The sequence below is a fragment of the Helobdella robusta genome, assembly GCF_000326865.2.
Source record: "Helobdella robusta unplaced genomic scaffold HELROscaffold_1, whole genome shotgun sequence".
Lineage (NCBI taxonomy): Eukaryota > Metazoa > Annelida > Clitellata > Rhynchobdellida > Glossiphoniidae > Helobdella > Helobdella robusta.
Genome location: NW_008703570.1, coordinates 1,357,058 through 1,380,004, shown reverse-complemented (window position 1 = coordinate 1,380,004; position 22,947 = coordinate 1,357,058). Strand labels below are relative to the sequence as shown.

Here is a 22,947-nt window from a genome sequence, read left to right as displayed (position 1 = left end):
TCAGCAAGTTTTCTTTAACAACGGGTTGTCAGATGTTGAGATAGTCACGTCTGGAGTTCCTCAGGGCTCAGTCCTTGGGCCTTTGTTGTTTTTACTTTATACGGCTGATATGTTCCCAATTATTGAGGAATTTAATTTCAAGTATCATGCGTTTGCTGACGATGTGCAAATAATTGTTCCGATTGCATGTAATACAACGTTTGAAGATGAAGTTGATAGATTTGTATGTTGCATCGAAAAACTCAATGGGTGGATGATAGATAACAGATTGAAGATGAATGAAGGTAAAACTCAACTACTTTTGATTGGTACCTGGCAACAGCTGGAGAAAATTGATGTTAAATCCATCAACATATCTGGGTCGGATGTTAATTTTTGTTCCTCCGTTGGTGACTTGGGGATCGTATTGCATCAAAATATGTCAATGAAAAAGCTTAGCAAGGAGTGCTCATTTCAGCTTAGAAGGCTTAATCAAGTTAAAAACTCATTAGATAATGACACATTAAAATGTTTGGTTCATGCATTTGTTCATTCAAAGTTGGACTACTGTAACAGTGTTTTCTATGGAGTATCAAACAGTACATTGTCTTGTCTACAGTCAATTCAGAACAGAGCGGCCAGGATTGTTAGTGGCCGTTTGAAGTTTGATCACATTAGTCAAACGTTGTTGGATCTTCATTGGCTTAATGTTAGGAAAAGAATCTTATACAAAATTTCCATCATGGTGTTCAAATGCCTGAATGGTCTCAGTCCAAGTTACCTGTCTGAAATGATAATACGTAGAGTTAGATCTCATTCGTCAATCAAGTTGCGTTTAGATGATCAAGATTTATTGATGGTGCCGAAAACAAAGTTGTCTATTGCTGATAGAAGTTTTGCAGTTGCTGGTCCTTCGATCTGGAATAATTTGCCCCATTACCTGCGTCGGCCGGGATTGACTCTTCAACATGTTTCGCAAGGAATTGAAAACTCATATCTTCTTGGATTGTTTCGCACAAATCATGGAGCGACTTTGGGTGACTATAAAAGGCGCTCTACAAGTTCTCTAATAATAACAATAATAATAATTCAATGTTGCTGGTAATTTCCTGCCACCCATGTTCATATATCCTCACAAAAGAATGACTGATGCTTTACTTAGAGGAGCACCCCCAGAATCTGTTGGACACACTAGTCCAAATGGATGGACTGATTCAGCACTATTTACTACAATTTTTCAAAATGCACGAACGCTTCTAAAAAATCCTACTATTATTTTATTTGATGGACACAACAGCCATAAATCTATTAGTGCTATAAATTTAGCACTTAGCAAAGGCATTCACAGGTTAACATTTCCACCCCATTGTATTCATAAACTGCAACCACTTGACAAGACATATTTTAAACCACTAAAACGTGCTTACAAATTGTTGCTTGTGATAACTGGTTAGTGTCAAACCCTGGTAGAAAAAATCAGTTTTTATGATATAGCCAGTTTATTTGGAAAAGCATTTCTTCGCACATCAACTTCTGAAAAGCAGTTCAAGGATTCAAGACTTGTGGACTATGGCCATTTGATAATAACAGCTGATGTCACTGAAAAAGAAAAGCCAAATGCAGAAATAAATCATCACTTGATTGAGACAACTAATTTAGATCAGTCATCACATGAGCTCAACAATCACGATCTACAACAACAACAACAACACACGTTTAGACGACATTTTCCCCGAGATCGGGGGTTGCCGTTTGGCTACCTATGATGAAACCGAAATACCCCTCGACGCCATTCCATCATAAGTAATTTATTTGGCTAATTTTTACGCAGGACGCCCTTCCTTACGCAACCACAGTTATAAGCGGTGGGCCTAGCCTTTGATGATCCAACATCACTCACAAGGCAGTGAGGGTCAGTTTAATGTCATAACCAGGACATAATCACGATTCACAAGGTGAATCAAAATAATAAAATAATATATTTTGAATATTCAAAAAAATTGATCTTTTAATAATAATAAGTTAAATTCAATTTTGACAATGGCTAAAGATGTGATTAAAAAGTTGCCTCCATTGCCAAACATATCAGGTGTCAGAAATAGAAAACGTAAACCAGAATCATCAAAGTTAATAACTTCTTTACCATTCAAGAAAGAACTTGAAGAGAAAGTTATGTCAACTGAAGTAAGATTGACTATAGAAAGTTTAAAACGAAAAATACAACTCAAAACAAACTTGTACAAACGACATGAAACCACTAAAAAAAAGAATAGTTAAAAAAGTTGCACTGACTGAATCAAGTACTGAGGAAGATGATTGGCCGTGTGTGATATGTGGGGATCAGTTTTCTAATAGCAAATTTCGTGAACAAGGAGTGCAATGTCAAAAATGTAAAAAGTGGGTTCATGATGCATGTACTGCGAAAACCCCTTGGTTTATTTGCCCAAACTGTGATTGATTATTGTTGTTATTCTGGAAACTAGTATCATGATAATGATGATGATATTGACTATTGACGATAATGATGATGATGTTGTTGATTATGATGAAACTAATTTTATCTCCTGTTTTTTTTTATTTTTAAAGACACATTTCAAGTGAATTATGTGCGTTACTTTCTGCCAATAAAACATAAAAATATTTTTGAAATCATTTTGTATCATTGTTGAACTTTTAATACATCATTCATTGTTTAAGGCGTTTTGCCCCTGTACTTGGGCCTCTTACCTCACCTATGGGAAAAAAAGCCTATTTTAGGAGGTTTGTTGTATTCGTCACTGCAGCTCAGAAATTGATCTTTATAAGCTGCAGACATTTTATTTTGATCACCGACTGATTAATGTAAGTTGTAAAGCAAAAACACATAAAATTGTAATAAATGCTTTTTATTTAGAGCCAATTTCTTGAATACTGGGCTGCCCCACTCTACCCTACTTTATTTATTCACAATATACAATATTCGAATCATGTACATTACTTTTACATAATATTTGAAAAGTTTTTGGGCTAAATTTTGTATGAACTTAAGAGAAAGATATATTATACAAACCCTGTTGGGTGTAAGAGTTCGTGATGGCTTGGTATCCACGTGCCACGAGCAAGTCTCTCGCAGAGTCTCATATAATAATAACCTGCTCCTGTCAAAAATTCCAATTTTTATTTATTTCCTTCCTTTCATCACCATTGTTCAAGTTTTCAATAAAATATCATACTATTTCAATGTTTAAGTTTCTGTCTTATAATAAGTTAGGCTGAGTTTTACATCAAGTGTTCACCTATGAATTTGTCTAGGTAACTATTATAAAATTTTAGTCTAAGAATTGAACTGTGAGACATGAACTTAACGTTGACCAGAAAGCTTTTGCGTCATTATATAACTACCTGCAATTAATACTCATCTCCAGTTGTGGTCCCCTGTAAAATAAAATGCAACATCATTGTTTATCTTGCTCCCAAGTAAAGTTTAAAATGGGAATAAAATGATAGGCGGATAAGGCGATTCCGGTCTAAAGTTTCATTGTGTGATAACCAGGACCATTTTTCATAAAATAAATTATAACTACGACAAATTTAAAAAAAATCGGTTCCACTAAAAGGTAATAAATAAATAAAATTAACTGAAAAATCTTCTTTATTAACAGAATTGTTCCAACAAGCTACATCATGTTTACAAAATTTGGAATAGAGAAATTTTCATTAACTTAGCTAAAAAAATCTTACGTGATCACAAACAAAGCAACAATTATAAATTAAAAACCTTTGAGAACCCCAATGACACATATGATGAAATAGGATTGCTGATATAGTTTGAAAGCATACTGAATTCCATGATAAACTTTGTTAGCTCGTTGAACTTCTTTTAAAACGTTGATGGCAAAAAGAATTGGAAACAGTTTTGATAGTTTATATGCAATGTCAAAAGGGCAGTAATTTATAAAATACCTTTCATAAAAATGAATAAAAACGGGTTATTATAATCTTATATGTAATGGAAACTTAAAATTTGTCAACCTATACGTAAGAAAATTGTTAAAATAATCCCAACCATTTAGTTTCTAAATTTAGCCATTTGACAACTTACCAGGTTGCCGTTGCGGTTAACAAATCTCGATGGTTACCGAAAGGCGCCAAGGGGGATTCACCTAGCAAGAAGTTTGTTAGGATGACACTAGCAAAACAGAGCAGCATACTTGAGAACCAACTCGACAACGGATGCTTGCGTGAAAATGAAACAGGATCATCCGAAGGACCTTAGAACATCAAATGTTGTAACGATAAAATTTTTTAACGAATTTCTATAAATCGCATCATGATTTTTGGAAATGTAAAAAAGAAATATTAACCGAAACTGAATTGAAAATAAATTTATAGTATATAAATTTCGTTATCATAAATGTTTCAAAAAAATTTAAGATTTAGTTTCTGTTCAACATGAAAGAAATGTCGTTAACGTTATTTACGTGGACTTTTTAAAACAATTCGATGTTTAATATCAACTTATATCAACTTAGTTTCAATTTAATAAATTCAGAGAAAGATGATTTTTGAATAAATGAGGTGTGCATGCATGTGAATATTTCATTGATTTTTATTCAACCTAACAATTATTAGATGCATCGCAATGCTGCCAACTTTGTATACTCCCGAGCAAACGTTACAGATTCTAAAATATTATGTTATTAACCGTAAAATAAATTAACCTGCAATGGCGTAATCGTCCCTGACCATGCAGCACATGAGGACGTAATTTGAAATATCAAAATATGGATACATTTTCGTTTTTACAATTAAGTTCGCTACTTCGTTTAGTGATGGAAAATGCATCTTGATGGATTTATTTTGTTAACTTTTCATTCGAAAAAATAATTCCCGTTAAATAACACCGGTTAGTATTGAACGCTTCTTGCCGATCACTGAACAAGAGCAGTTACACTTTCAACAACATTGAACGATGCAACGGGATGCCTTATTGAAGTATGCCATATAAGCCACATGTCGGTTGCAATGCATTCGTATACGAACGCATACTGCATATATATATATATATAATATATATATATATGCATGCACATATTTCATGTATTAGTTTCCATGACTTGTGTTACATGCCATATTCTTTCATTATATTCAAGAGCGATACATGTGTGTTTGTGTGGTGTGTGTGTGGTGTGTTGTGTGAGTATATCTCTTTTCGAAATGCTGATAAAAGCGCGTTACAAATACTTATTACATAAATACACAATATATATATATATATATATATATATATATATATATACATATACATACATACATACATCTTACTTAAGCTCCACTGAATGCTTAATTTTTTGAAATGCTTTTCAAGAGAGCAGAAAAAAATTATTCCATCAAAAAGAGACTTTGTGTAATTGGTTTGAAGCCAAATTTCATTAGGGCCACTGAGTAAATCATCATCAGCGCTTATAAAGGAAAATTTACAATTGAGCCTTTCAATATTTCTAACAGTAATTTTATAATTAATATCCAATCTATTAAACCTAATATGAAAATCGTATCAGCGCTTATATAGGATTGAGCTTTTCAACATTTCTATTAGTAATTTTATAATTAATATTCAATTTAATTCCTATATAAACGCTAATGATGAGTTTATCCAATTATATCCTATATAATTGGATAAACATTAGAACAGAATCGGTTTGAAAGAAATTTGTTTTCAAAAACGTGAAGTCTAGAAGTATAGACGATAAAGTAAATCTTATAATTTGTTATCATAAATTTTCTGTGACTTTCCTAAACAAGTGTGTGTGTGTGTGTATATATATATATTGTTATAACCGTGCTACCGAACGCACTAGAACATTCTAGAATATGCTGGAATTGGACCATCTAGATTAGATTAGAAGAATCTAGAAACGACGCTTGCGAAGAGTATATAAGGTATATATATATAGCATAGTATATATAGCATATATATTATATATATAGCATATAAGTATTTATATTATATTAGCAGTATTAGCAGTATTTATATTATATTTCTTCAAAAATTGTCGTTGTTGCTAGCAGTTACGAACATTCTGATGAAAAAACTACCAATACAACTCAAACAACGCATTTTGAATTTCGTGACCGCGAGGTGCACGCGGAAAAAAATCCATGAAAAATTTCATTATAATCTAATTTCAAAAATATTTTTACAGAATGTTAATATGTGGTTAATTATTACATTTTTTCAAAAAAAAATCGGTGTTGCTCATGAAACTTAGCAGTTATGAACATTCTTATAAAAAAACACAGCCAATACAATGCATTTTCGTGACCGACGGTGCACGCGGAAAAAAATCCATAAAAAATTTCATTATACTCTAATTTCAAAAATATTTTGACAGAATGTTAATAAATGGTTAATTATCACATTTCTTCAAAAAAAATCGGTGTTGCCCATGAAACTTAGCAGTTATGAACATTCTTATAAAAAAGCACAGTCAATACAATGCATTTTGGTGACCGACGGGGCACGCGGAAAAAAATCCATAAAAAATTTCATTATACTTTAATTTTAAAAATATTTTTACAGAATGTTAATAAATGGTTAATTATCACATTTCTTCAAAAAAAAATCGGTGTTGTCCATGTTTAACTAATTTAAAAAAAAAATTAAAAAACACCAACCTCGTAGCGAATAGTCTGCAACAAATGTGACTCACAACAACAAAGAAAAAATATTTTTATAATAATACACATTTCTTTTATCGATCATAACAACCAAAAATTATATAGACGGGCGCATTTTCGAAAAATAAACAAAAATAACGACGACGAAAACGCGAGTTTGCGATAACAATGTAAATTCACTTTCAGAAAAATTCGTTAAAGTTCAGCGCGCGCGCTTCCGCATTTTTCAACGTTATGCGACCACGTCGCAAGAAGATTAGTGATTAGTGAAATTCGTGATAAGTGAAATTCGTGATTAGTGAAATTCGTGATTTTGTAAATTCGTGACTCTGTGATTTTGTGAATAGCGATTCGGTTAATTATTTAAAGCGATATTTAATTTGTTTTTTTGACGTTGTCATAGCGATAGATTTTGAACAATTTAAAAGTTAATTGTTGTGTTAATTTAAATTTGCTAGAAATAAACGATTAGTTGATTTCTTCTGTAAATAAAGTTTAATAACTAATAACTGTTTGGAGTATTTTATTCAATCGAAGATTTGAACCCGTCGCATCGTAAATCGGTTACGACAGCGAGTATTATAACATTGGTGTCAGAAGTGGGAACTTCGACCAGCGAATTACTACTCATAGAAAAAGAACACGATGTCAAAACTGTGTGGTTTGAACGTAGTTCAGCTACGAGAAGAACTACAGAAACGAAGCCTTGTCACAAGTGGCAACAAAGAAGTACTAGTAGCACGTCTGAGAGAAGCTCTCATTGACGAAGGTAAGAACCCAGACGAATTCAAGTTTGATGGTGCTGACGAAAACAATGAAATTAGCACAGGCACGTTTACAACCGCTAAAATGATAAAACTTCTGCTTAGTATGTCAACTGAAATAAAACAACAGATCAAGGAACAGTCCGAACGACAGACAGAGGAGTTAAAACAGATCAAAGAACAGTCCGAACAACAGTCCGAACGACAGACAAAAGAGTTAAAACAACAGATCAAGGAACAGTCCGAACGACAGACAGAGGAGTTAAAACAGATCAAGGACCAGCTAAAACACTTAAAATTGGAATTGGCAGAACAGATTGAAGAACAGTCAACAAGAATAGAAATGATCGAGCAGAAACTTGATCGTCAGACCGTTGAGGTAGATCACAAGATAGACAAATTGAAGCGAGAATTGGAGCAATTTAAAAAAATGGCCATGCCGTTAGATCACGCATCTGGAAGAACTTTGAAAGTACCAGCATTTGACGGAGAAATGTCCTGGAACGTTTATAAAACCCAGTTCGAAGCAGCGGCAACTAGTAACTGTTGGAACGAAAAAGAACGAGCAACAGCACTGAGTTTTAGCTACAATAACAAAGGATGTTATTCCTCATGTACAACAAAACTTAAAGTATATAATTTAGTATAACAAATTTGTGTAATCTAATAATACAGTGGGTAAAACTAATCAATACATGAAAATGTGAACTGGTTATTATTATAGGTATATACTTGTAATAATATAAAGATTGGGGCAACTATTATAATATATATTATAAAATTTTGAGTTGCTGGCTAATCGAGTTTAAAATCTAACCACAGTCGAGTTTAACCCCAGTAAACTTTACTATTATGCTTGATATAAAAGGGGTATTATTTTCTTCTGCTGTACTATTTATTTCAGGCAATGTACTATTTTTTTCAAATCTTTATATAAAAGAAGAAAAATTTGTTGACCGATTCACTATTTTAGTACTGTTATTTGTGTTGTCTATAAACCTTTTAATTTATATTCCAAACATAATTATCCTATTATTGGGATGAGATGGGTTGGGTATCGTGTCATTCATCTTAGTTATTTATTATCAAAATTCTAAATCTTTAGCTGCTGGAATAATTACAGCTATAACAAATCGTATTGGGGATGTAATAATTCTCCTATCAATTGGTATAACACTAAATCAAGGTCACTGAAATGTGATGTCTATGTGGATATTTGATGATTACTTTTGAATTCAAGTTATAATAATTACTATTGCAGCATTAACAAAGAGAGCCCAAATACCATTTAGTAGCTGACTACCTGCAGCTATAGCTGCACCTGTAAAAATAAAAAAAATAGTGGTGGTAGACCAGCTAAAGATAAGATTAAGAGCAATAAGCTAAATTTTATATTTGTCGGTATAGTAAGAATATTTCTTGATATATTTGGGTTATTATAGGTATATACTTGTAATAATATACTGTAAGAGCCTGCGAGGTTCAGTAGCAGAGGTTTTTTAGACGATTCCGGCGGAGAACCACTTCAACTATGAAGTTCTGGTTAGCGCGTTGGATTTACGTTATGGTGAAAAACACATGAAACAGATTTATCGGTCTCAGCTTAGAAACAGAACGCAACGATCTGGTGAATCCATTCAGCAGCTGGCACAAGATATCGAACGGTTGACATTGCTGTCGTATCCGACATCAAACCCCGAGCATAGAGACGAAACTGCCCTGGATACGTTTATTAAAGCCCTTCGTGATTCGGAACTCAAGCAATCCCTTCTCTTGTCAGATAAACGAAAACTCAAGGATGCCGTTGCGCACAGTTTCACTTTTGAATCGGCAAAGCAAGCATCAAAAAGTGACGTACGTCTACGCCAAGTACATGAAGAATGCTCTTCCCGGAAGGTGGTTGTGAAACGCGAACCCCAACAGCATGGTGTACCCCAATGCTGGATTTGTGGTGAAAAAGACCATCTACGTCGTGATTGTAAACACCGCCTAAAAGATAACTACTGCCGAAATTGCGCGACAAGATGGCGCAAAAGAAGAAAAGATGATCCTGTATCACGATCGGCCCCTTTTAACGAAGGGGCGGAAAAACTAATAAGAGCCAACTTTATGGGGCAGAGGTTGGCTAGTAGAATTGACGCCCCCAGTACCGTAATTAACGTTTCCAGACTACATCGAAATAGAAACGACCTATGGCTGAACGGAAAAGTTGATCAACGAGAATGTGTAATTACAGTCGACACAGGAGCAACAAACTCGATTTTAAGATCTGATTTGGTACCCAATCTGAAGAAAGAGACTTCTAACAAATACATCCTTCGAACAGCTACCGGAGGAACGGCACCAGTCTATGGAAAGATTCTCCGTACTGTTCAGCTAGGCGACTTGTTATTCGAAGGTTCATTCTTAGTCGCGGATATCATCGACGAATGCATAATAGGTGTCGACTTTCTGACAAAATATGGGTTCAAAATTGACTTAGAAAAACGCATTCTTAGATGGAGAAATACAGAAGTGATAATGGGGGATAGCGACGAAAAATGCATTCGAGTGACAGTCGATTGTGACATAGAACTACCTCAATCATCTGAAAACATCGTATGGGGCAAGTTGAATTGCGATCCAAGGGGCCACCAGTTCTATTTGATGGAGCCAACCTCAACGACAAATGTACAGAACGCGGTCATTGGAAAATGCCTGGTAGAAGCAAACAAAAATGGTCTTATTCCTGTCAGAATAATGAATACCGCTAAACACACTATTAAAATTAAAAAAGGCGATGAAATAGGTAATTGCCAATCAATAAATTTGGTGAAATCATTAGATATGGAGCAACAGGAAAAGGTTCTACCAACTGACAAAGGTAGACTCAAAGAACTTACCAAAAATCTACTGGATGAACTCAATTTGTATCAAGAAGACCGTCTAAAAGCCGAGGCGTTGATTGCTGATTTTACAGAATACGTGGATAATCTTCGACAACGCTTAAACCATATCCACCGTTACGTACGCTTTAAAATTATGAAAAACACGGAGGCGGCCAAAACCAGATACGACTTGAAAGGAAGCAGTGGCGGTTTTGCTGTCGACGAGTTAGTTTGGCTGTACAACCCACAGCGAAAGAAAGGACGTTTTCCAAAGCTCCAGCGAGGGTGGGAAGGACCTTATCAAGTCATCACCCGCTTGAATGACGTCGTCTACCGTATTCAGGGATATCGGAAGCCGAGAGGAAGAATGAAGATCGTTCATTTGGATAGACTGGCTCCGTACCATGCGGACACCGGAACGAAAGCTGTTCGGGACGAACAGTACTAAGAAGGGGGTAATGTTATAACCGTGCTGCTGAACGCACTAGAACATTCTAGAATATGCTAGAATTAGACCATCTAGAAGAATCTAGAAACGACGCTTGCGAAGGGTATATAAGCGCACGTCGCAAGATTAGTGAAATTCGTGATTAGTGAAATTCGTGATTTTGTAAATTCGTGACTCTGTGATTTTGTGAATAGCGATTCGGTGAATTATTTAAAGCGATATTTGATTTGTTTTGTTGACGTTGTCATAGCGATAGATAGTAAATAAAGTTTAATAACTGTTTGGAGTATTTTATTCAATCGAAGGTTTGAACCCGTCGCATCGTTAATCGGTTACGACAGCGAGTATTATAACAATATATATATATATATATATATATATATATAAATTTCGTGCAAAAACTTGTCAAAATTTCCTCCTCCCCCGGTCATCAACTTTTTTTGAAACTCCACTACCTGTTCCCAACCCCCCACCCCCAATAGTCAAGTTTTGTTTGAAAAACTCCTCCCACGGTCATCAAAAATCTCCAACCCCATGAGCTTTCTTTGAAATCTTTCCCGGTCGTAAACTTTTTTTTAGAAAACTTCTCCCACATAGTTGTCAACGTTTTAACATTTTTTTGAAAACTTCTTCTCCGCTAAATATTTTTGAAAATCTTGCCAACCCCCGTTAAAGTTGTTTAGATAGGTCCGCCACTACATATAAAAGCAGCTATCACTGTTTTTGTATGGGTTTTTATAATTTTTCTTCTGTTTGATGTTCTGTGATCATATTTTTAAAAAATTGGTTTTGTATATATATTTTCATTTAACTTGGTATATTTTTTTCATAAAAGCACGATTTTTAAATCATGAAAGCTTTTTTGACAAAATTCTGCACAAATGTACAAATTTCACAACATACATTGTGAAAATTTACTAGAAAAAATTAAAACAAAACCAAAGTTTACAGTTTAAACCGTAGACATAGAAGTCTCAAAAAACTATGTGAACATTAATCACGGAATGATCTGCTTAAGCTTAACGGGAGATATAATAGACAAACGCACTATAAATTTTATACTTTAATTATTTTATTAGAATTCCATAATTCTCTTCATGAATCAACTTTTAAATTACATATTTAATCAGGCTGCGGAATTAACAAAGAAATAGTTCAGATGTTTACGGCAATTTAGCACGTTTTCTTTATTTAATTTTTATTTTTCGTTAGATAATGTTTTTGAACCACGGATATATATAATGACCCCTACTTATAATACTCACACTAGCCCACAAACGCACCTTCACACATTTTTAGATTCTGATCTCATTCTTTAGTTTTCATTAATAACTTTAGTTTAATAAAACTTATCAAATTTCACAATTTTCAAATTTTTATAGTTCATTAATAGATATTTTTTCATTTTATAAAAATTTTATTCATTTTAATTATTTTTAATTGATTTATTTTACGGATTTCATGTATTTCAAGTGTACGTATATAAAATATATAAAAAACTCATCGATCCATTACCCTGTTTTGAACATGGCAAAAATTTAATTAAATGTTTATGGTCTTTGATAATAATCAACCATGTTTACATTTCTTAAGTGAAAAGCGTTAAGTTTGAACTCTTGTGGTTTAGGCGACTGAAAAACCTTGAGGGTTGGAAAAGGTATTTTGTAGTTCTTTGTGATTTTCTTGACTGTTTATTGTCAAAATTTTCTTTGTCATTAAAAAACCTTAAAATAACATTTTTTAATAAAATAATTATTTCTTAATTTTATTGCTGATCTTTTGAAATTTTAAATTCTGAAGAAAGTTACCATTTATAAATTATTTTATTAATTTAGTTAGCTACTACGGTCAACCCGGAAACAGTAAAGATTAATATGATCCAACCTATAAAATTAACACAGTATTGTATAAATTCTACAGAATTCTTGGCATTAATTTAATATGGTTTGTCTTTTCAATTTTCCTTACTAGAATTTTCTTGAAATTGTAAAATTTGTTGAAAATAGAAAATTGTTATATGAAAAATTAGAAAAACCATTATTTTTTATCTGAAATATTAGAAAAACCATCATTTTATTTCAACAAATTTAACTTTTCCAGAAAATTTTAGTAAGGAAAATTGATAATGCAATCTATTGAATAATGCTAACAATTCGGTAGAATTCGTACAACACAATAATATGGTCTTCTTCCAATATATTTAAAATAATATATATTATTGACGAAAAGTTTGTAAGAACTCAACAATGCAGAAAATGCGGTGATATTTCTTAATAACTAAATGTTTGTATATATATATATATATATATATATATATATATATATATATATATATATATATATATATATATGTTTCAAACATATATAAATATAGGAAGTAATGAAATAAAACATTCAAACATAATTAAATCAATGCAAATGTTTTTAATCGTAAATCATTTCGTTTAAAAAAATCAAAAAATCATTGCATAGTTGTTTAATGTCAATTGATTCAGTTAAGGTTTGGTAGCAGTTTAGTGGTTCAGCCTGTCCTGTCCCATTGTCGATCGCAGATACCTTTTTAGACATCTTAAGGCTGAGAAACTTCTCCCTGCTGTGCAAGTTGTTACAGGTAATGTCATAAAAAGCATTAAAACATTGAAAATTTCCGAAAACATTTTCTGCCTAGATCAATAACATCTGGTACACTTTGGATTTCCCTCTTTGAATTACTACAATCATGTAAGATGAGGTCTCGAAACATTTTCAGGTGTAGAATAAGACGATCTTCATTTATATAATTTCCATAATATTATAAAAGCTTTGAAACTTTTATATGCTGATCCTGCAAATTTAAAGCACTTAGTGCTGAGTTTTCAATATCTTGTGCAATAAGAAATCCTTCGGACTTGAATCTTGTTTTCAGACATTCAAGTGCGGCATCCACTGCTTGAATATAATCAATCAATCAATCTTCGTTTAGCGTCCAGAGACCCAGTTCCCCGAGGTAGAACGTTGTTTTCTTTGCCATCCATTTTTGCGCCAAATTAGGCGATCAGTTGTATCCATTTCGTTTAAATTTAGAGCTTTCATGTCTTGCTCGATTGTTTGCAACCAGGATTTCTTTGGACGGCCTTTGGGACGTGTGCCAGGTACTTCAACATCTGCAAGAGAAGTTATGACACTGTTTCTACTTCGTTTGACATGACCAAACCACCGCAGACGGTGTTGCCGGCAGTCGTCCTTTATATCATCTAAACAAGCACGAAGCAGGATTTCGGTAGATTTTATGTGGTCCTTCAGACTAATTCGTTGCATCCGGAGCATTTTCATGTCGGTTCGTTAAAGTTGTTGTTCCAGTTTGGTTGTCATTGGTCATGTTTCTGCACCATATAACAACACCGGACGTATCACAGATTTATAAAGTCTTGATCGTAGTGGTAGTGGGATGTCACGCCGCATCAATATAGAAGCAAGGAGATGCCATTTATTCCAGGCGGCATGTATGCGTGCTCGAACGGCAGCTTCAGCTGTTCCTGTGCAATCCAGAACATCCTCTAGATATTGAAACGATGTGACTTTCTCTACCTTAATGGCTTCAAAAACATTGCTATTTCGTATTTGTTGTTGTGGATTGATACAAGCAGGACAAACAAAATTGGACACTTTAGATAAAGTGTTAAGTTTTATGTTTTATATTAAAACATTATGATTTATAATATACATTTATTATTCTTTGGACCAAATTTTCTTTGCTTTGCATGTAACTTCACTTTTTCCTTTTCTGTTGATCCGGTGGATAATAAACAAGTCGAGAACGTTGTTTAGTTTATTTCTCTTCTTTTAATGTCTTTCAATATTATATCAATTAATTAAACGATCTACGTGACAAGAAATTTAACAGGTTATGGGACCCAGATAACGTTTTTCTTAATTAATTGATTTGACGAAGAAAATTTAGAATAAAGAAATATCGGAAGATTCTTTTGTGAAGACTGAAGTGAAGAGAAAGCACGTGCTTCTTCATTCTCTGAAATTCGATATTTTGCTTCTAATTAAAAGGTCAAATTGAAAGACAAGGAAGAAATGGATCTAACAAAAGTGCAAATCAAACACCTAGAAGGCAAAAGTAATTGGTTGAACTGGAAGTCGAGAATTTGTATAATACTACGCGGCATTCCTGATGCAATGGACGTAGTAAATGGCAAATTAAAAGTTCCAGATGAATTAAACGATGACTCAAATAAAGATGAGATAGCAAAATATCAAACTGCTTTGAACAGATTCAATAAAGCAGATTGTAGTGCTATGATTATTCTGTCAACCAACATGACCGATGAAACGTATGAAAAAGTTCGTTCATTCAGTAATGCCAGAGATGTTTGGTTAAAACTTCACAGATTGTATGATGAAGTTAATGAAGATAAAGCATACAACTTGTGCATGAAGTTCTTTAGTTATAAAATGGATGAAAGCGATGATGTTGTCACTCATGTCACAAAACTCAAGAATCTTTGGAAAGATTTATAAAAGTTGAGTTAGGAAAAGATGGATGAAAACAGTGACTTGTTGCTGATGTGTCAAATAATTGAAACTTTGCCAGAAAAATATTTTTCATTTGCTGCAAGTTGGAGATTGTTGAACAAGACTGAAAGAACAGTCGAAACACTCACAGATCAACTGTGTAGCTATGAGAGATCTTTGGAAGGCAAAACAGAATGTAATAAAGTATTATTTGTCAAAGCAACAACTAAAAGGTCATCATCACTAAACATGAATGGTCAAAAAAAAGATAAATTTGCCAGCAAATCAAAGCGACTGATATGTCATTATTGCAAATTGCCAGGTCACATTGTAAGAAATTGTGAAAAATGGCATTCTGATGGTAGACCACCAAAACCAAGAAATAACAATCTACGCAATGACAATAAGTCACTAGTTGTTATGGAATCAAGTGTTTTTGCAATTGATGAGTCAGCGTACACTGATGAATGGTTTTTTGACAATGGTGCAACGTGTCATCTAACTTTCCGAAGAGACATATTTCAAAGTTTTGAAAAATTTTCTCAACCGAGTAAATTATATGTTGCAAATGATGATACTGTAGAAGCTTTTGGAAAAGGAATTATTCATCTTCAAGCGAAAGTGAATAATAAATGGCAAACTGTTAAACTTACAGATGTCTTGTATGTGCCAAAAGTAAAAAGAAATTTGTTCTCAGTACTTGCAACTCAAGATAAAAACAGAAATAGCTCTTTTGTTTCAACCTCAAGAAGTTGTCATCTACTTATTGACAATGTGATAAATGTTGTTGGAATAAGAAACAACAATAGAGGTTTGTTCAAGCTTGTTGCAAAAACTGTTAGACCGTTGAATTCTGAAGTCGAAGTTAACTTTGTCAATGATCAAGATGCATTGCAGTTATACCATGAACGAATGGGACATCAGAATAAGAAACGTGTTAAAATGCATCGATCAAGAGATGTTATTTTTGATGAGAAGGTTGTCAAACCAAATTCAGTGATTTTGCAATAAGAAAGTTGTTCAGATGATACAGTTTCGATTGATGTTGAAATCAAAGATGAAAATAAAGAAACTTTGATTAAAGAAAAATTTCAACTGATGAAGATGAAGATGTTCACAACCGTAGTTTAGTTTCATCTGATGAAGAAGATCAATCTGACTGTTGTAATCAAAAGACCAAAGGTATGGTTTTATATGACAGCAATAATATCACAAAGCCATCTCGTTATGATCCTTTCGTTATGTCTCCATTATGTGAAGTACTTGAACCAGAGAGCTACAAAGAGCCATTCAAAGTGATGAAAAAGATGAATGGTTTAAAGCCATGAACAGTGAAATGCAGTCACTAAAGGAAAATCAAACGTGGGATTTGGTAAGTCTTCCAAAAGGTCATAAGGCAATACCATGCAAATGGGTCTACAAGGTAAAACACAATCCAGATGGTTCTGTTGAACGTTTTAAAGCCAGGCTAGTGGTAAAAGGTTTTTCTCAGAAAAAGGGAATTGACTATGAAGAAACCTATAGTCCTGTGGTCAGAAGTTCAACTATAAGAATACTATTAAGTGTTGCTGCAAATGAAAAGATGTCACTCATGCAGTTTGTTGTGTCAACAGCATTTCTATACAGCAAACTAGATGAAGATATTTACATGGAGCAACCTGAAGGTTTTAAAGATAATTCAGGAAGAGTCTGTAAACTCAAGCGAAGTCTCTATGGACTTAAAAGCTCCAAGATGTTGGAACAAACGCTTTGCTGAATTCTTGAAAAAGAGACATTTCAAACAAAGCGATGCAGATACTTCTTTGTTCATTAGAATACAGGGAGGAAAGAAACTCATACTTGCACTGTATGTTGATGATGGACTAGTTGCAGGAACCGATAAAGAAGAACTAAAAATATTTGAAAAAGAATTAATGTCAGAGTTCAAGATAACATCTAAACCTGCAACATATTTCCTTGGATTAGAGATTAATCAAGATGAGAAGGGAAATATTAATGTCAGTCAGTCATCGTATACAAGAATGATTCTTGAAAAATTTGAGATGAGTCAGTGTAAATTCTGTACAACTCCGATTACAAAATCTGAGGAGTTCAATGAAAACAAAAATGAACATGAGGAAGTGAAATTTCCTTACAGATCAGCAGTTGGTGCATTGATGTACTCGATGACGGGAACAAGACCAGATATTGCATATGCAGTTGGAGTAGCATCCAGAAGTTTGGAGAAACCCAGCAAGTCTAATGTAGCACAAGTCAAGCAAATTTTCAGATATTTGCAAGGCACAGCTGATGTCGGTATTGTTTACAAGTCTGGTCAAAACAATACACTTATAGCCTACAGTGATGCAGATCATGGAGGAGATAAATCTAGTGGAAGATCGACATCAGGTGTAATCTGTATGTTTGGAGGAAGCGTGATCAGTTGGTTTAGCCAACTTCAACCCTTAGGCCAACTTCAACCCTTAGTTGCGATTTCAACTACTGAAGCAGAAATCGTTGCCGCAAGTGAAGCAGCTCGTGAAGTGATATGGCTCAAACGATTGTTGAATGACATTGTAGATCTAAAGAAAAAGCCAGAAATTTTTGTCGACAATGAAGCAGCAATTCGTTTAGCACACAATCCAGAACTTCACAGAAGAACAAAGCATATCCACATTAGACATTTCTTTGTCAGAGAAAAAGTTGCAGAAGAAGAAGTTTCAGTTGAACGAGTTGCGACAGAACTTCAAGTTGCTGATGCCCTGACAAAACCAATGGTAGGACCAAAACTAAAGAATCTGATGTGTGCGATGGGTTTTCAGAACATTTAGGTTAAGGTCATCTAATGTTTTAAATAAAATGAGAAGGTGTTAAGTTTTATGTTTCATAAAACATTATGATTTATAATATACATTTATTTTTCTTTGGACCAAATGTTCTTTGCTTTGTATGTAACTTCACTTTTTCCTTTTCTGTTGATCCGGTGGATAATAAACAAGTCGAGAACGTTGCTTAGTTTATTTCTCTTCTTCTAATGTCTTTCAATATTATATCAATTAATTAAACGATCTACGTGACAAGAAATTTAACATAAAGTACCAATTATTTTTGAACAACGTTTGTGAAACCACTGGTTACACTGCTGACACTTGATTGAATTGTTACCTACAGCAGCTTTACAAACTGAACAGAGCCATCGTCCGGTAACTGTGGATTGGATCACCAGTGTTCATTGCTTTGGTTTTGCTGATGTTGACTTTGAATCCATGATCGGCGAGTCTGGTGATCCAATCTTCAAACATCTGTGCTGCATTCTGCTCAGAAGTGGCTGTTAAAACGATATCATTAGCATATGTTAGATTACAAATGTCACCAGTGCGTATCGGTTTTGTGATTTCTTCCATCACAGTTATAAATAACAGTGGACTAAGAATCGAGCCTTGGTGAACTCCAACGCCGATGTCAAATGCATCTGTGTTTCCAACTGTTGTGCTGACGAGAGTCTTAGTATTCGTATACATTTCCATCACAAGTCGAACAAGATATTCTGGAATGAGTTTCGACGTAGATTCCACCTGATTGCTTCACGGGGAATTCGATCAAATGCTTTTCCAAGGTCTACAAAAAATGTGTGATAGTTGTTGATGCTTTGCATGGTACTTCTCTTGCAGTTGTCGAAGGATGTGAATTGCATCAATTGTTAATTTCCCTGCTAGGAAACCAAATTGATAATTTCCGATTGTGATGCACGACGTTAATCTTCTCTCAATGATTTTCTCGACAATTTTCAGGAGTGTTCTAACAGACGTATACCCTGATATGATGAACAGTTCAATGGATCATCTTTGCCTTTGTATAGCGGAACTGTCATGCTATAGTTCCATTCAGTCGGTATTGAGCAATTTCTCCACACTTCACGGCAAAGTTGTAGTAACGTTTGGATAGTGTCATTTGTGAGTCCAGAGCGCCCTGCTGCCTTTCCATCCTTCATAGCTTTCAGAGCTTCTGTAAGCTCCTCTACAGTGATGTCTGGAATCAGGCCTTCGATGGGTGGAGCGTCAAAGTTGATATTGATTGGATTTGTTTCATTTAACAGACGGTTGAAATATTCTCTTCACTGTAGCTTGATCTCATCTTGTTCAAGAACCATCTCATTTTTGTCGTTTTGCTTAGTTGTTCTTCTCACGGAAAATTTTGTGGTCATCAACAGACTTTGATTTTTGCTATTGCTTGTATGCAGCTTTCTTTTCAGCTATTGCATTTTTAATAGTCTTCGGTGCTGTTGCTTGACAGCGAAGAAATCAATTCGCGTGGCTGATTTCCACTTTATTATGTTATGAGATGTTCCAGCCTCTTTCTAAAATATGTGTTCAGTAAACAAAGCCCGTGACTTTCAGCAAACTCAAGGATGCGGTTGCCATCTTCATTCCGTTCTCTAAAGCCAAAACCGCCATGTCTTTTGTTAAAACCATCTGTTTTTTTCTCTAACGTGGCCATTGAGATCGTCTCCAATCAGGATTGTTTCAGATTTTGGTATTGTGTCAGATGGTGTCAGAGAACGCAGCCCAGAAGTCATTTTTCAAGTCTGATTTGCCTGTCTGTGGTGCGTATGCAGAAAAAATAGTCATTGTTTGCTTTTCTAGACGAATCTTGATCCACATGAGACGTGAGTTAATCCTTTTAATGTCCAGTACTTCCTGGGCTAGCGGTTCTTTGAAAAAAATTCCAACACCATTTTTGGCCGTCTTTTGACCATTCCAGAATAGTTTATATTTTTCATTGTCTGGGTTGATATGACAGACACCATTCGATTTCCATCGGGTCTCCTGAAGGCAGCAGATGTCAATCCTTTTACGCTCGAGCATTTCTGCAGTTTCCATGCTGCGACTAGTCAGTGATCCAACATTGAGCGTTCCAAGTCTAAGTACCATAGAGGGGCCATTCTGAATTTTGCTGCAGCATCTCTCCGCTATTGCATACTTTCCATGGATTCTTGGCACCCTATGACCACTTAAGGCCTGCTGGGAACTAGGGGCCGTTGTTTTTTTTTGTGAAAATAAAAGCAAGCAAGGCAGCGTGGATGCAGTTTTATGTCATGCCCAGGACTATATGTCATGCCCAGGACTATATGTCATGCCCAGGACTATATGTCATGCCCAGGACTATATGTCATGCCCAGGACTATATGTCATGCCCTGGACTAAAAAATTGAAAAAAAAACAATTTGTAAATTTGTCGTGTTGAGAGCTCCAGAGTTTACGCCTAGGACGCTTTATTAACTTACACGTCATTACAATATAATTAATAATTTCAAAAAAGGACTGCACTAACAATATTTTAAAGAAATATAAATTAAATGTATAATAAAAATTAAATTAAAAATTTACAAACACACACAACACACGCACACACACTTTTATATATATATATATAATACCAATTGTGAATATGAATATATATATATATATATAGAGAGAGAGAGAAAGAGAGAGAGAGAGAAAGAAAGAGAGAGAAATGAAGTATAAAATAAATTAAGGAAACACAGAACTGATACACAATTTGGTAATGAGATTCGACGATCTGTGAATATAAATTCTTTTAAAATACTCCTTTAGATCAGAAGGTTTATAAGGTTGTGCACTTTCGACCATTTTTTCGGGGCACGTCTTATGCGCGGCAATGATAGTGCTTCTATATTATTTTTTACCGCTTTAAAAGTTACTTCATGCCAAAAGTCTTGTGTCTTCACGTTGGCTTCTCCAAATTATCATGAGATCTGCTTTTGAGCTAATGAAAGATTGATTGAAAAAGGTTGTAATGACAGGGCCACTGTTTCACTTGAATTAAAAATAAAATTTGTCAGCTTCGGGGCAAAAAAAGCATCAAAAGATTCCAAACTTCTTAATTCTAAATCAAAAAAATTTGTTTATTGAATTCACAAAATGCATTACATAAGCAAAAAATCTAATTATCAATAATTAATAATAAAATGTTATTATGAATATTATGGATTAACATTAACATAATTTAACATTAACATAATTAACACAAATTACAGATATTGGACTAGTTGTAAGGTAAACTAAAAATAATTTAAATAAATTTAAAAAAAAAATTGTTTTAATACCTGTATTTTGTTCTGACGCCTCTTTAAAAAACAAAATCAATGCTGGATAATTATCTAGTAGTGATGCTATGTCCTGGTTATGACATTAAACTGACCCTCACTGCCTTGTGAGTGATGTTGGATCATCAAAGGCTAGGCCCACCGCTTATAACTGTGGTTGCGTAAGGAAGGGCGTCCTGCGTAAAAATTAGCCAAATAAATTACTTATGATGGAATGGCGTCGAGGGGTATTTCGGTTTCATCATAGGTAGCCAAACGGCAACCCCCGATCTCTGGGAAAATGTCGTCTAAACGTGTGTTGTTGTTGTTGATGAAATGCTAGATGCTCTCATTGTCCATCTAGTTGGACACAGAGGTCTGAGAGAAGTGCTATTTTAGCTTGTAATGTAGAAAACCATGACAGCCGTTTTGGCGATTCTCTGAAAAAATTGATAAGATCTTTAACAAGATTTATTGCATCTCTACATTCCTTAATTTGATTCAAGGCATCTTGAAACAATAAACTTGAAGAAAGAGCCAAACAATGAATATGAAAAGCCTTTAGCTGTATATCTCGAATTTGCTTTTGTAAACCTACTAATATCTTGAAAATTGAAAGAGACTAAGGTCATCACATTGTTGACATATTTTACAAAATATCTTATCTTCAACAGGCTCATATTTTAACCAAGTATGTTTCTTCTTCCAATAAGATTGCAATTTTCTTTCCTTTTTTCTGATTCCAAACTAAAAATTTTTAGAAGTTTTTGTATTGTTATGTTACTGGTTTCGTCAATTATCTCTTCTGTGATGTCATAGTCATTTATATTTTTTGAAGAACTTGCTAACTCGGTGATGTCATTGATATTTCTGGAAGAACTTGCAACCTTCAATTCAATAGTCTGCTAAAAATTATTAAGTCGTTAGTGTTTCATTGTTTTAATAAATTTTACATTTGATAAATTTTAGCAATTGAAAACATAATAATTTATTCACAATTAATATAACCAACAAAGTTAAATTTTTTAAAAAAAAGTAAACATTAATTAATTTTGAGTTTAAGCAGTTTAATTAATTTAATTATTGAAGAATTAAAAGAGCAAATGAAGGATCATTTATTTTCATCATAAATCCAACCCAGTGATTTCTCATCTCAAATTAAAAAATCGTTGTATTCATAACATTTATAACAATTGTTGTATTCATAACATTTATAACAATTGTTGTATTCATAACATTTATAACAATTAATTTTAATTAGAATTGTTAAGTTACTTTTTCTACTCTGAAGTCCAGTGCTAGGCTGGGGCGCTGGGCCTCTAATCTACCTTACCTAGTAATAATTTTTATCTTCTCTAAATTAATTATTGATCCATCTTACCATTTTGCAATTTAGTATTTATAAATAAAATAGTCTCATGTTATTTAAAATTTTTTTTTTATTAAATAAATTATTTGCATCAGTTTGAATTTATTTGCCATATTTTTTGCAACAGACTTAAAAAATCAATTGTAGTTTGTCGACGTTTCATTTTAAAATTTAAACCAATTAAAGAATGATTTTAAATTTATTTTTAAAATGGTATCAAATTTTAGTCTGCTTATCAAACACACACAGTGAAAAGTTAACTTAAATCAAAG

General features: G+C 33.7%; 3 protein-coding genes across 3 annotated transcripts in view; 1 reads left to right on the top strand and 2 right to left on the bottom strand.

Annotated features, from left to right (window-relative positions):
- The window catches only part of HELRODRAFT_93147 (hypothetical protein), a 9,427-nt gene extending 4,507 nt beyond the window's left edge, over positions 1–4,920 (bottom strand). Inside the window, exons 1-4 of the mRNA XM_009010519.1 lie at positions 4,680–4,920; positions 4,061–4,229; positions 3,737–3,921; positions 3,029–3,116 (exon numbers count right to left, since the gene is read on the bottom strand). Coding sequence (XP_009008767.1) covers positions 3,029–3,116; positions 3,737–3,921; positions 4,061–4,229; positions 4,680–4,803 — 566 coding nt within the window. The 5' untranslated portion in view covers positions 4,804–4,920. The remainder of the gene's footprint in view (positions 1–3,028; positions 3,117–3,736; positions 3,922–4,060; positions 4,230–4,679) is intronic.
- A 2,364-nt stretch (positions 4,921–7,284) lies between these two features.
- Positions 7,285–7,434, top strand: HELRODRAFT_63310 (hypothetical protein; the record flags this gene model as incomplete). Its single annotated transcript, XM_009010518.1, has 1 exon — positions 7,285–7,434. A coding segment is annotated over one exon (150 nt), but the record flags the coding sequence as incomplete, so codon positions are not given.
- Positions 7,435–19,570: 12,136 nt separating this feature from the next.
- Positions 19,571–20,851, bottom strand: HELRODRAFT_158452 (hypothetical protein; the record flags this gene model as incomplete). The annotated part of the gene is made up of 3 exons (XM_009010517.1): positions 19,571–19,684; positions 19,895–20,228; positions 20,808–20,851. 3 exons carry the CDS (start codon positions 20,849–20,851, stop codon positions 19,571–19,573), a joined length of 492 nt encoding a protein of 163 aa, XP_009008765.1.
- Positions 20,852–22,947: the final 2,096 nt, after the last annotated feature.